Source organism: Sebastes fasciatus, chromosome 5, assembly GCF_043250625.1.
Source record: "Sebastes fasciatus isolate fSebFas1 chromosome 5, fSebFas1.pri, whole genome shotgun sequence".
In the NCBI taxonomy this organism is placed as follows: domain Eukaryota; kingdom Metazoa; phylum Chordata; class Actinopteri; order Perciformes; family Sebastidae; genus Sebastes; species Sebastes fasciatus.
This window is the reverse complement of record NC_133799.1, coordinates 2,725,801-2,741,456: the sequence shown is the minus strand read 5'-3', so window position 1 is coordinate 2,741,456 and position 15,656 is coordinate 2,725,801. Positions and strand designations below refer to the sequence as shown.

Here is a 15,656-nt window from a genome sequence, read left to right as displayed (position 1 = left end):
TTCACCCTCTGTCTGAAACCCCTACTCCCAAAAAAAGCCCCGCTCCTGAAAAAGCCCAGTCTGCTGTGTTTGGCTTGCGAGAAAAATACGGTTCATCTTTGCAAAGGTAGTTCTCAAGCTGTGGGTGTTATATTCTAATGAGTCTGCATGTGACATAGGAAGGGGAGCCAAATTTGAGTCAGCCAGTTATGGCTTTTTGCAGGTGAAATTAAGTGTGCTGTACAGCATACATTAATGTAGTGATTGCATTTAATGTTTGCAATAGAGAAAACAAATGAATTAGTAAAGATATCATGAAAGAGGGTTCATGCAGTATGTAGTTACAGGCTGTGTCCGAAATCACGTTCACTCAGTCGCTCTACTCCCAATACACAAATCCGGGGAAGTACCGGAAGTAAACACAAGCTGTCCTAAGAGGTGTCCAATTTTATACTTTTACCTTTATTTTCTATATAACGTTACTTTTGACAACGATGTCTAGGAGTTCAGGAAGAACTTGAGCAGTTCTCAGCTGCCTAACGTTAGCACTGCTAACACTGCTGAGATAGCGTACAGTAGCTAACGTTAGCGGGCTAAAGGCACCGTCTAGGAGCTGCGGTGGTTCCACAGAATAAATTAACTCAATCAACTACCTGTGGCGTTATTGTGAAATATACGTTAGTTGCTCTAACTAGGGCGACCTAATGACCACAAAGAACACATCATTAGTCAGTCGGCATCACAAACAGAACACGTACAAAGTGTCTGCTAACCGTGTTCACTGGTGACAAACAGCCAGATGTGTTGCAGCTGCGTCCTCATAAAAACCTTCCATTTCACTTTAATCAGTTTTAAATACATACTCATCTGTGTTTATTAGGCGATCTACGCCAACCATTTACTAAAGTTACTATGACCACGGATGCATTCAGCTGAACCACAAAGTCATCAGTTAAGAGTTAGAAGACACGGACTTGCCACTGCAGCGATGGCGGCACCGCTAGATGGTGAAACACACAAAGCGGTCGCCGGATTCGTCTATAATAGACAATAGTTTACTCTATAGTGAGCAGTAAACTGAGACATAATGTGTGAGTGTAATGCATGAATGGAGACAATAAGGCTGATGTGCTTTTATTAAACCACCTCTGGCTTTGTCAAATATGTAATCAAACTAATTCAATGTCCAACCAAGTGGCTTATAAACATACAGAGGAGCACTGGAGTAAAGAAACCCTCATGACTTTAGGCACTTATTAAACATGATTCTGTTTCTGAAATGTAATGATTGGTCAGTTCGGGTTGACAGAAATAACCCTTCATGATGAATTACTCCCTTTACAGCACGTTTCCCTGAAGGCTTTCTTTCCTTTTCTCTGTTATGTTGTTGAACGTGCATAGCTTTTACAGTACATGATCCATTGTTACTATAGAGTATAGTAATAAGTATATAGCATAGTATATCAATACATCCTTTTGCTACCTTACCAATCTCTGATTCAGACACACTGCAGTATTCCTACTGCAATATGAGTCAAATGATGTGTTGCGTTTTTACTGTAAAAACACAATTCATTGTTTTTAACTGATGAGCTCAAAATTATACTTGATATGGACAAAAGGTTGGAAAAATGGAATCACTCTATTGTGAGTTTTGAATGGCTTTCCTAACATATTTCTCACTTTCTGTCACTGAATTGAGCAGCACTCTGAAACCACACCTCCTGCACCTGCTCCTTTCCGAGCTTCCAGAGCTCATCGAGAATGTGGACGCCCTTCCTGGCTGAAATCATCAGATAATCGGCGTTTTCCGGATGCAAGGTCACAGAGTGACGACCTAAAACCAACGACTGGCAGAGGCGGGACAGTACCAGCAAATACAGACAATCTTTCTCTGCCTTGTTGAGGGGAAGGACACTTTCCCAGCCCGCGAGGACGGGTCCACCCACCTCTATGGGTTTAGGGTGCTCCAACATCATGTACATGATAGCGATGGCGAGCTCATGGATGAAGTAGCCGCTGTTCATGTCCCCAAAGTCAAGGATGCCAGAAATCTTGTGGCCGCCGTTCTCATCAGGTTGTACAAGCACATTGAGGTCATTGAAGTCACCGTGGTTAATGCCTTAGAAAACAAAGAAATCAAATTATATTCATGGGAACCAAAATGCATTATCACTCATGTACTCAGTGACATATTAAGTCTCTGCTGAGACAAGCTGCCAACGAGCTGTGTCAAGGCAAGTGAGTGGAAGAATGTTTGTACTTCTAACTCCCTAATCCTAAAAGGAAATATCATACTCACACTTGCGGAAATTAGAATGGTTAGGGACCACAGAGGTCTTGTACTGATGAATGACAGACTTCACAACCTCCTCAAGCGGATCTCCATCTAATACATGGATGTATTCTTCCAGGAGGGGAATACTTGACAGGCTCCATTTGAACTTCTCTCTCTGCAGCACGCTGAGTTTAGGATGCTCCATCTGGGGAAAAAAACAAGAACAATAATTACACAGAGAAGTGAAAGGTGGAAGAAAAAGTACAAGACAGAAGTAAACATATAAGTAAAAATTTTTTACTTTGCAAAGATAGCACTTCAAGATGTCCAGATTCATGCTCAATGAGCAGTGAAGGGCTAATGCTTTATACGTCTGAATTAGATTCTAAAATAATGCAAACATGAATACATGAATGAAGTAGCATAGTGAAGTGGTTAGTAAATTCATGACTAAAGAACTCCAAATCAAAACAACATCAGTAGTGGGAGATGGAGCCCAAACGATTTATCGGTCTGTACATTTTTTATCGGTTCAAAATCTACCTTGAAGGGAGATTTGTCAAGTATTTAATACTCTTATCAACATGGGAATGGTCAACTATGCTTTTTTATGCAAATGTATGTATATATTTATTATTAGAAATCAATTAACAACACAAAAGAATGACAAATATTGTCTAAGAACCCTCACAGGTACTGCATTTAGCATACAAATATATGCTCAAATCACAACATGGCAAACTCAAACCAGGCAACAACAGCTGTCAGTGTGTCAGTGTGCTGACTTGACTATGACTTTCCTCAAACTGCATGTGATTATCATAAAGTGGGCATGTCTGTAAAGGGGAGACTCGTGGGTACCCATAGAACCCATTTACATTCACATATCTTGAGGTCAGAGGTCATGGGATTCCTTTGAAAATGGCCATGCCAGTTTTTCTTTGCCAAAATTTAGCGCAAGTTTGGAGCGTTATTTAACCTCCTTTGCAACAAGCTAGTATGACATAAGATAAGATATTTCTTTATTAGTCCCGCAGTGGGGTAAGTTACAAGTATATTCAATGGTTTCTTTAGGTTTTTGAGTTTCATATGACGCCAATATCTTCACTCTAGCTTTAAAACTGACCCTGTCACAACCTCTGAAAGATAGATTGCGTTAATGGTTAATGACATTACTGGGGTTAAAACGATTTGGTGTTATTTGCCAAGTTTTTTACTCCCCAATATCAGAATCGGATCCAAAAATCTCGTACAGGTCGGGCTCTAGTTGTAGATATTGTATTGTCACTTGAGACAATTTCATAAAACAATCTTAAAGTTTTGTCTCACAGTTCATGAATTCAGATTTGATGGTATCGATGGTACAAAGTAAATGTTCTAAAAGTTTCACAGGGGTGTTACCGTTATACCTCTTGTAGGATTTTGTCCATTCTCGCTGCCATCTTGCCGGTTTCATACAGCAACTGTGGTGTTAAAGGAACCTTGGAAATAGTGATTCCAGGCAAATAAGTCAGCAGCCTCACTAGGTACTGCTGACAGCCATAGCCGCAATCTGCCAAAGGTAAAGACAGGATTAGTGTTAAAGCCATTGCCCACGCTCTTAGCCCTCATAAAGCATGACCTGTATGTTGTGGCCTTGCTCAGAGGCACGCTTATGATCACTACAGTGGGGAAGTAGTAATGTTGCTGAGGTCTGCTGTATTGCAAAAGATTGAAGGTAAATGTGATGTTTTGCCTTGAGGCAGGGCGTTAGTGTACCTACTCAACTGCTCAAGTTCCAACAGCGGAGCTCAACACGTCTCTCTCGCTGAAACAGCATCGACCACGGGGCCAATTTCATCTACTCAGCATGTGTACACACTCGGACATGCAAACTGATGTATGGAAGCAAATAAGAGACATATGTATTTCAATTTTAACGGCCACTGAATACTGAATATTGAAATCCAAACACCACTCTCTTTTCACCTCTCTGAAATTAAAATATGAAAGTTCTTGTTTTGCAATTTCAGAAGCTGAATTTGAATATATTTTTTCAATGTTCACAGATTCAGATAAAAAAAATTCAAGTTTCAGAATAAAAAAAATAGATGAAAGTTGAGTTAAAGGAGATTGGCCAAAATCAAATCCAAAAATTAAAGTTGAAGAATGTCAAATAGCAACATCCGGGCTACCCTGAACAGGATAGGCAATCGAGCCTCAGGCTCTGGACGACTTAAGACAAGTTCACACTACACGACTTTCCAAGTCGTCAGATCGCTGTACTGTTCACTTTACACAACTTGCTGTTTTGTAATCGTGAGTCTTTAAGTTGTTTTTGTTTTCACACTACATGACTGACCAACAACAGGGGGGGTCACACACTACAAGATCTTTCCCCCGGGAGGAATCCCGATGAGGTCTCCAAACTACCTTTTGTCGCGAAAACACAAGCAGGAAATACACGGTAAATGACGTGATACCATATGCGAGACACATTGCTGATGTTGTTGTTGTCACGTATTCACAAAATAGCCTGTTTCCACTGGTTTACGCACTCTTCTTTTACTATTTATTCCTTTAGGTGCAACAACAACTTTGCTCCATATTGCAAATGCAGCACATACAGTAAGTTCCTTTTGTTACAGGCGACCCCTCCTCCACCAGGTTTCCCCTCAACCCGTGTCTCACGCTCTCATTTGCTGTAGCTCGTGGCCGGAGTCCTCGACAGGTCCACATATTTAGCTAGATATCTGGAATGTGTCGCGTCTTTGAGCAGTTCACACATGACGCTCAAGCGCCGCTGTGCGAGCAGCAGCCCATTGCCGATTTGCCTCTGATCTCTGATCAAAAACTGTCAGGGAGCAGACAATCAGGGCTAAAGTCGTGTAGTGTGAACTCGGCATTACCAGAGTCCCGTCATTCTCCCTGGTAATCATCTTTTGGGTTTCAAATTTCGAGTCGCTTTCTGGCAGACCGTGCTCTGATTCGATTGCATTCAGGCCTGATTGCTCATCCTGAAAAATGGTAGCCCGGACATTTTTGAATCTGAATTTGACCAATCGAATTTGAATAACCTGAATCTATTCTTTTTTTTTTTTTTATTATGAACTTGAATTTTTCAATCTGAATTTGTGAACACTGAAAAAAATATGTTTTGATTCCAAAAAGGTGAATTAAGAACAAATAAATTCAGATACATGGTTTTCAAAGTAAAATAGGCTATTTCAATGCTATGAATTCAAGGGTGTTTAAAGGCCCAGTATGTCATACATTTACTGTAATGAATTATAAAATTACTATGGTATGTCATTAGAGATTAAGGAAACATGCTGAATTGAAATACTGGCTTCTCAGACGACAATGCTACAGCCAGCATGTTCTCTTTTGAAATTTCAATGCTGGTCTGAAACGTCTGTTTTTGTTTTGGATCTGTGTGATCCCGTCCACTGCCCATTTCAACACCCCGTTGTCACATATGAAATAAGTTGGCACAGCCTTCTGCAGCCATGGAAGAAAAAAACTGCATCAACAGAGATGACATAACGTTAGATTCTATCCGACCTTAAAAAGCCTCGGCACATCTCTCTGTGGTCCGTGTGCAGCCTGGTTATCAAGGCAGCGAGTATTTGACACACAGCTGGTGAAGTGATTCCCACTACTGCTGCTGGCCAGAGGCTAATGCGGCCGTGTCTAGAAGGTAACCATTAAACTGCGAAAACGAACGCTGCTATCAGTCACACCAGAGGAACAGACAGACCACGGCTCCAATGTTTTGAATTTGGACTGCTGTCACCCATTGTAAACACTAGCTGTCAGGGCAACATATTACTCCTTTAAATATCAATATGAAGTATTCGGTAGCTGTTCAAATTCAAACACTTACGTACGTCTTGTATTTGCTTCCATACTAATGATGTATAATATGAAGAATCGTATAGATTTGTTCATGTTAAACGTCAAATTGAATTGAAACTGACAGATCTTCTACAAACCTCTGTGAATATATGCTTGTGGTACAAGAACAGGTACACACATGCATTTACTAGGCCTGCCCCCTCTTGGTCAGTTAGTCGACTAAAGAAATCTTAGTCGACGAAGACCAAATAAGACAGATTAGTCAATTAGTCATATGTTATGCTTTTTTTCATGCTGATTAACTTATTTCCAAGATACTTGTGAGCACATCTCATTAACACAATATTTAAAGTGGTGCTTTTGTGGAGAAACTCCGTTTTATAGATCTCACGTATGAGTGAATTTCTTTGGTCGAGGACAGCCCTTGAATTTACCCCTCAAGGATCGGTGATGATCATCACGGTGCTGAAAAGGATTGCAATGAAAACCAAACAGCAGCACTTTTGTTTCTAAACATGAATGAACCTGAATTATGAACATTATGAATATGATTGTTTATGATTGCATGACTTATTTTTATGCAAAGGTCATTGTTTAATAACATACAGTATGCATTTAAAGGCAGCTGCAGTACTGTATGTGTGTATGTAAAAGCTGTGCAAGAAGGAATAAGGCCCAGCCTGAGAACAGTCAAGAAACTCATCTAAAGCATGTGGGAAAGAAGTCATAAAAAAATGCCAATGGTTAGAGAAGCTACCTGCATTATGGAGCTATACTTATCTGCTTCTACTGCTTCTGGTATTTAAAAAAAAATCCTCCTCTAGCCAAGCCTCCATCATTCACATGCACAATGCATGCATACATTCTTTCATTTCAAAGCTAACTCCCACATATTTCAGAGTTTCAGATGACCTTATTCCTCAGGTCTGACCTGTGTGACTGGTCTCATACCTATTTCTTCCAGACTCATGAGCTGTCCTGAGGCGGTGGGCAGGGCCGTTTGGGCAGGAAGTCCATTCTGGTGCAGGAAGGACATGGCGTACGTCTGCATCTCAATCAGGGGGGGGTTCTTACTGTCTTGTGAGTTCATTATCTTCAGGAGGTACTCGCCTCCCTCGACGGGCGCCACGTAGAAGTTCTGGTCATCGTAGCTCGGCAGAGAGCGGATTTCTGAAGGCGTCAGCCTGAAGAGCCTCTTCACCATCTCAACCACCTGAGAGTGGCTGAAGTTGGGCTTGGCATTCTTCACTGACATTATTGCTGATGAATGAAAACAACATACTATCACAAAAACAACATTGCTTGCAGAAATCTGTGAAACAAAAGCATCATAGTAACCTAGAGTAAATTTCTAATAATTTAAAAGGAGGGTCCATCTACGTTCTTTTCCATGGAAACGCCCACGCAGCCGTTGCAAAAAGCAGTGATGTAGGTTACTGAAGTAAGCTAACCGAAGCTCATCAATAAGGTTATGAATAATGTGAACGCTGGCACTAGCTGAGTCAAAGTTAGCTGTGCTAAGTTTGGAAATAACTGAAAGGGTTGGTTCGGATGTTTTGAAGTGGGGTTGTATGTACAGTATACTGCAAGGTAAAATGATTGCTTCTGTGAATGTAGTCTGGTGGTTATGAAGAGAGCCATATAAAGGATTCAGTTCCCCGTCGGAAAGGGCTGTCTGATGGCGAGGTAGAGCGGCTGACGGGAGCAACAGAAAAACTTATTTTAGCCACCTAAAAAGCTGTTGTATCGCTGTCTTCAAAGCAACCAGACCCCATTCACAAAAATAGTAATTTTACCTTGCAGAACACTGGAGTTGCTTTTCTACCGCTTCATCAATCGGTTAGTTTGTTTGTGTTATTGTGTGACTTTTGGATCCGAAGTAACATGGCGTCCACAGCTGTACATTGCTTAGCTTTATTACTTCTGCCTGTTTATCCAAACTGGGAGCATGCCAAGCCAACCGCTATCTAAGTTACTGTACGTAACGTTAATACTGACTATAAGGATATATATATATATATATATATATATATATATACTGTACATGTAGCAACATCCTCATGCAGAAACCTACGTCAGGTCACGTGAGAATTTTGTTTTAGAAGGGCTTCAGAATAATAGCATTTTGACGCTAAACCATACATACTTTAATCCAAATTTAAATGTTCGGATTTGAGTACATACGAAAAACCACTGTGAAGCTAAAGAATGATATAAAAAAGTCAAAAGTGAGCATTGCTCACATACCCCCCACCCGCTCACTGCTTGACCCCTACTAAAGTACGGCCAACGGTTTTGCCCTTTTGGAACTAATGGAATTAGTCTATTGAGCACAATATAGCTTGTTATTAGCCAAGGGACACCCTGGACTTCTAACCCCTAAAAGGCACAAGTACACCACACTGTCAACCATCATACCAAATTTGAAGTTCCTAAGTTAAATAGTTTCCGAGTTCTGCTCCGGAAATGAAACGGACGGACGGACACGCGGCGCGCTATATATCCCCAACTACGTTGTCGCGGGGGTATAATTAATAAATAAATAAATACATAAATAAATAATGGACCCACCCTTTAAAGTTCAAATTTTAGTCTCAACTGCCAAAAAGTGTATTACAGCAAATTGCATGCCTCTTTAGGAATCATTAAATATTGCCATTACGTGATTATTGTTTATTCATAACTATTGTTGTGATAGTGATGAAGACTGTTTTTCTAATTTTCTTTTCTAATTCACCTTCCTAAAAGTCCTACTACGCCTAATAGTAAATTAATCAAATTAACAATTTCAATATTCGATGACTGATTTATCGAATAAAAATCACTCACATTAGCAAAGTCCATCTTCTCCAATGTGATTTTGCAGTTTTTCTTTGTGTTTTTGGCAAAGAAGTAAATCAAATATGACATCTTGGACTCTGGGAACCTGTGATTGGCCAATCTGTGCCTCATGTTCTGATACACTGTGTCTAAATAATGAATCACTGAATCAGAAAAATGATATTTGGTTGGCCCAACTTCCTAAAGTTTGAACTTCATTCAAAAATAACTACCGCACACACTGGGGATGCTATTTCCACATGCACTGATCATTATTTATGAAATATTTAGTGTTTTCTTCCGCAAATACTTCTGTGAATCACGCAGATGAGGCTGAACAGGAAGAAGTGACTCTCTTGTAACTGAAACTAAACACTGCATGAGATAACGGTGTGCTAGCTGCATGAAATATCAACAGACATGACTCACCTGTCGGTAAAGCTACCTCACGCTGTGTCAAGTCACCAGGTGGATGAGAGGTTACGTTGTGTGTCCCTGCGAGGTCTTTCACTGAACTCTGGACAGGACAGGAGCATGAGGAGGGACAGGACTGTAGGAACATCTGTAACATCCGCTGGGATTTTTCAAAATAAAAGAATGTACTGTGGTGTTTAGCTTTAGATTATACTGTATTCGAAACCGCCTACTACATACTACTGACCAACGCAGTATGCAGTATACAGTACATACTCAGTAGTATGTAGTATACAGTACATACTCAGTAGTATGCATTATACAGTACATACTCAGTAGTATGCAGTATACAGTACATACTCAGTAGTATGCAGTATACAGTACATACTCAGTAGTATGTAGTATACAGTACATACTCAGTAGTATGCAGTATACAGTACATACTCAGTAGTATGCAGTATACAGTACATACTCAGTAGTATGCAGTATACAGTACATACTCAGTAGTATGCAGTATACAGTACATACTCAGTAGTATGCAGTATACAGTGCATACTCAGTAGTATGCAGTATACAGTACATACTCAGTAGTATGCAGTATACAGTACATACTCAGTAGTATGTAGTATACAGTACATACTCAGTAGTATGCAGTATACAGTACATACTCAGTAGTATGCAGTATACAGTACATACTCAGTAGTATGCAGTATACAGTACATACTCAGTAGTATGCAGTATACAGTACATACTCAGTAGTATGCAGTATACAGTACATACTCAGTAGTATGCAGTATGTGATGGTTAAAGTGATGTATTTTGCAGTATGATAGACGAGGCTTTAGCCTTTAAACCAGCTCTTAAAGCACTGGACAAAAAAACTAACTCTATTCAACTACTGCAATATTATCTAAAAATACAACTTTGATTTAGTTGTTTATGTTATGTTTGTTTACTTTATAAGATACTGCAGGTTTAAACTATTTATTCTAACAGCTCATGGTGAAGTGAGACAAACAGGATTATCAACGAGGGGAAATATAAAACACTGATCCACAACATGTAAATCAGTGGACTGATCTCCCTTCAGATTTTAGAGAAATGTTAAGAAGGGTCATGTTGTCTCAGCAGGTATCTCTCTAACCCGTCAGAGGATGCTCTTTCCCTCTCCTCTCCTCTCCTCTCCTCTTCCCTCTCTCCTCTTCCCTCTCTCCTCTCCTCTCCTCTCCTCTTTCCTCTCTCCTCTCCTCTCCTCTCCTCTTTCCTCTCTCCTCTCCTCTCCTCTTCCCTCTCTCCTCTCCTCTCCTCTCCTCTCCTCTCCCCTCTCCTCTCCTCTCCTCTCCTCTTCCCTCTCTCCTCTCCTCTTCCCTCTCTCCTCTCCTCTCCTCTCTCCTCTCCTCTCCTCTCCTCTCCTCTCCTCTCCTCTCCTCTCCTCTCCTCTCCTCTCCTCTTCCCTCTCCTCTCCTCTCCTCTTCCCTCTCTCCTCTCCTCTCCTCTCCTCTCCTCTCCTCTCCTCTTTCCCTCTCCTCTCCTCTCCTCTCCTCTCCTCTCTCCTCCTCTCCTCTCCTCTGTAGCCGCTCTGTGAGCGTCACTGTCCGGCTCTCCATCGGGAGATTGTGGAGCTTTTCAACTCCAAAAAGGCAGATAAACAGGTTCCTGTTAATGTATAATGAACATCTGTGTTGTGATATTTAAACAAACTATCCGTCAACAATGAGATAAGAGCCTCTTGTCTACAGACCGGTCTCTAGAGAGCTCCAGCAGCTCATAGCGGGGTCTCTGAGCGTGACTACCCGGCTAGAGAGGCAGCGACCCCGGCAGGCTTTGGCTAGCTGTCACGGTATTTTGTGGAGCTTCTAAACTCCGACAACGGTGGAACAAATGTTCGATTCGCCATCTAATATTGTAAAACTGCCAATATTAATAATCTACACGGTTGATTTGTCGCCTAAAAATCGTTCAGAAGTGAATTTAGTGATGAAAATGCTACAAAAGATGTAAGAAACGAGCCGTTTATAGATGTTGATGTTGTTGTTGTTGTAACCGTAGCCTGTAACGGTCCAGCGCTTTGCATTGTGGGATACGGTAGGCGAGGTAGTGGAGATTTTTCAAAAACAGTGCAACATCCGGGTATTTTTGGCATACTCGAGATTGGTGATGTGTGTCGCGAACGAGCCGGTTCAAAGAGCCGGCTCTTTTAAGTGAATGATAATGGTACGTGTCCACAGGTGCGTTTTTTATCGCGAGGTGACGCGACGCTTCCCAGCATTGGAGACTTGGTGGGCTGCCACTAGACACAGGCTGTCCCCACCTTATTGGACGAACGCTTTCCCTCCGTTGGCTGCTGCTCCCAGCTTTCAAACTGGAAACAACATGGAGGCTCGTTTGGAAACTTTCTTCTCTTATTTCACAAAAATAGTTCACCGAAATGTGTTTCTGAGAACATTTGAGGCGAGAAATAAGCCATGCAGTTGCTGAATCTGTCTTTTTTTTAGATCAACAACGTTTATTTTAAAAGATTCTTGGGAGTTTCGCGTCGGACGCCCGTGATTTGCATAAAGTAGACTAGACCTCAACTTTATGCAAATGAGGAGCGGGCGTTGTGACGCTCCGTTTCTCGAATCGCGGCGCCACGCTACCAGAATGCATTGCGAGGCTGCTTACATAGACAATGAATGGGGAGCGTGGAAAGCACGGAGCCTGTGGACACGTACCATAAGAGCCGGCTCCCGTCCGGGAGAATTATTTTTTCTTTTCTTTAATTAATTCAAGGCAGAATGATAGGACGATCTTTTCCGCACCACTGGCACTCCATGCACTGACTGTGACTGGATGTTGTGTTAATGACGTCCGTGCGACCAATCAGGTGATGACAGACAAGGATCATACCATCAAGCAGGCGGGGGGGGGGTGCACGTCGTGCTGACGGTCTACAGGTACAGAGCAGGAGGGAGAGAAGGAGAAAAAGAGGAGTGCGTTGCGCGAATAGCAGACAAGATGAGTGACAGTCGGAAACGAAGCAGCATGTAAAATTATGATATTCTGGAAATTATAAAGTTTAGTATAATTATATTGAATAATTTAAGTGATATATGTTCACACATACTAATCACAGGTCAAAACAGCGCTACATTTAATTATTAAAAGGCAGAAGTGGTAAAACGAAGAGCCGTTTGGGAGCCGAAAGAGCCGGCTCTTCTTGGTGAGCTGCGCCAAATGATCTGGCTCACTAATTAGACCCGGAATTCCCATCACTAGTGGAGACGTTGCATACTACATACTACATGTTGGCTAAATCAGTACGTACTACTACTAGTCTAGTATACGGTTTCTAACATGTATGTCAAACACCAGTATCAAGTCAGGAAGAATAATAATATATCTCAATATAATAATCTTTTTTTCTTCGGAAACGTCTTTATTAAATGGTCAAAATGGAAGAATCAAAATAAGAGGTTACTTCCGTTTGTGAATTTCAACATAAAAGTCTTAAAAAAATGTATACGTTTGAATTCTAACATTTATTATAGCAGCCAACATTTTTATCTGAACTACTGTGAGACATCTGAAGTCATGTATTATTCGGATTTCTAATCCACATTTCTCTTAAATCTCCTTGGAAATATATAGTAATAATAATAATAATAATAATAATAATAATAATAATAATAATAATAACAGCAACAACAACAATAATAATAATAATAATAATAATAATAATAATGATAATAAAACAAGGAAGGACTTCACTGTTTTAAAAAAAATATATATATAAAGGGATATATATGAAACTAGCATTTTTTTGTACAATTTGCCCCTTAAAGCCTACAAACTGCATTTAGATCTTATTCCTGAAGTATTGTTAGTGCCTGTTATGCTTCATGTTATCAAAACCTCTCTATGCTTGCCTTTAAAGACAACTACATACCTAACGGACTTCAGGCACCCTTAAGATATACCTCGCTCGTTTTCCCCAAAACTATTGTGTCCATGGCAACAGCTGACAATGATGGGCCCCGGTGCAAGATTTTGAATAGACCCTTTACCCCGATACGGCCTGCCTGCCATTTGTAAAGAACAGCGAAACACAGCAGGTTATTTCACAAACCTTTTGACATTTTTTCTGCTTCTCATCTTGCATAGTGTCTGGTACATGCACTGTGAAGCTTACTGGGACAATTCTTTGATGTGACATAATTCTTTGATGTGGTGAGACACTGAAAACAAAACATTGACTGTGGTATTCAGAAACGTTGGGTCTCACCTGTCTGGTTAACTTCATCCATCCTTCGTCTATACCTGCTTTTCACTTCAGCAATTTGTGTTCAAGTTACCGGCTGCGGTGATGACATTTTCACTGCAAATACAAAACAAGAGAAACAAGACAAAATCCACAATATGACACTATATTCTTCACTGTTTTTTTTCTATAGTTTGAACATGCAGAAGGTTGTAGACTGCAACTTGAAAATGCACTTACTGTACTAAATGTTACAGTTTACAGTGTTAAAAACAAAAGGGATGTAGATGAAACTAGCATCGGGTTCTTTAAATGCATAAAGCAAAGCAGAAAAAAAACAGTGTAAGGAGATTTGTTTCTTTACATCTGTTTTCTTTCTTTCTGTCTAGTTTATATGTAGCCTATTGTTTTTTCAAATAACTACAAACAACACATTTTCATATATTTACTTATCTTTTGTAGTACGTGAGGCTAGAGACAGTTCAGAAAGGAGACGGCGCACTGAGTTTCCTGTAGGGGTCATGTGGGTTTCGCCACTGCCGCGCTCCTTTACGACACCTGAATCTATTATCTCCAATGGGAGAAGTGAACATGAACGCAGATTACGACTGATTCTTTCGCCCCATAGTCACCAAAGGAAATATTGGACCCATTTTTCAAGAGCCACATATCTTCCCAACATTCTCACACTTAAAATTACATTTTTCAGACGGACAAACCAGGAGAAAGTCAACTTTGTTTGAGACCTTTCTTTGTCTCAGTGTCACACTCTGGCGAGATCTGGCAAACTAACGTTCGCTAACGCCTTCATTTTTGCAATGCTAAATATTGCTGTTAGCTGTGTAAATAAAATATATGCCATGGCCACACCACTTAGCAGACAGGAAGTGTGTACCATTTCAAACCATTGACGGAGGTTGTAATGCGTCATCTTTGTTATAGAGCATCTTTGGTGAGGCATTTGATAACAGATATTCACTATTTTAAAAGGACCGTCTACAGATACATGAGCCTCTCATGCTGACCTGGAATGCAAACAGGTTAGTCGGTGCTTTTTTCCCCTCTTCATCTAAAGAGCAAATTAGCAATACAGAAGTAACAACGCCAGTCACAATGCTTCGATCAGTGAAGCTGTGATCCTGCTCTCCTTTGTCCCTGATAACAATGACTGCTGGCAGTATTCTCCAAATAAAATTGGCATGTTCACACAGGCAGAATGGCAGATTGTTGACCAAAACAAAGTGCATCAGTTGGCTCAGATTTTGTGCAGAGAGGCCAGCCAAACGGTAACATTTCCAACTCGTAAATCACTTCCATTCAGGTCTGTCTTTTGGGCTGCATCTTTCTAGTTTATTTCTCAATAGCTCCTCCATCTTGCGTGGATCATTTAACAAACAATGGGAGTTGCAGTCAGTATTCGGACATTTGGTCACAGATCCTATACTCAACAACAGTACTCTGTACGTTCACCATCCTTTTAGCTCTGCTTTTGGTCTCCACCTACGCCGGAGAAAAACAATCATGCTGTGTAGCTGCTGAATGCCTCACTATGTTCACCAGCTAGTTGCTAACTTTGCCTCTCTGTCATTTGATGCTGAACAGGTAGCATTCAGTCTTTTATCAGTGTGCCTTTTGGCCTGGGCTTAAGGCATAGGCCATAGGCGGTTGCCTAGTGCGCCACCTTTTTTTAGGGGGATGGAAGCCCCCTAAAAAAACGAATAATAATAATAAATAAATACATATTTATATTTTATTTATATTATAATAAATGTAGTTATTTATGAAAATATAAATCTTAATTTTTGTCTTAAAACCAGTGTGATGTTGCGGTTTACAGGGCTATGGGTTAGGGTTCTGGTGGGTTTAACCCTAACCCTACAGCGAGCATGGGGGGCTCCAAATCTAAATCTCCCGCCTTGGCCACCAAAAGGGCAAGAGCTGGCCCTGCTTTTGGCTAAAACAGCTGTCTGCTGTGGCTTGAAATGATGCCGATGTGGGAGGTGAGACTGGATCAAAACAGTACAGTTGCGGGCTGTGAAACCAAAACAATGAACTGATGGAAAAAACTCTGTAGAGCTAAGTGGAACT

At 40.8% G+C, this 15,656-nt stretch overlaps 1 protein-coding gene across 1 annotated transcript; it reads right to left on the bottom strand.

Moving 5' to 3' along the window:
* Positions 1–237: 237 nt before the first annotated feature.
* hykk.2 (hydroxylysine kinase, tandem duplicate 2) lies at positions 238–10,125 on the bottom strand. Its single transcript, XM_074634542.1, has 6 exons — positions 9,344–10,125; positions 7,046–7,354; positions 3,667–3,809; positions 2,282–2,462; positions 1,171–2,101; positions 238–880 (listed from the first exon to the last, which is right to left on the bottom strand). The coding sequence occupies exons 1-5, from the start codon at positions 9,483–9,485 to the stop codon at positions 1,659–1,661; spliced, it is 1,218 nt and encodes a 405-aa protein (XP_074490643.1). The 5' UTR covers positions 9,486–10,125; the 3' UTR covers positions 238–880; positions 1,171–1,658.
* Between the last annotated feature and the right edge of the window lie 5,531 nt (positions 10,126–15,656).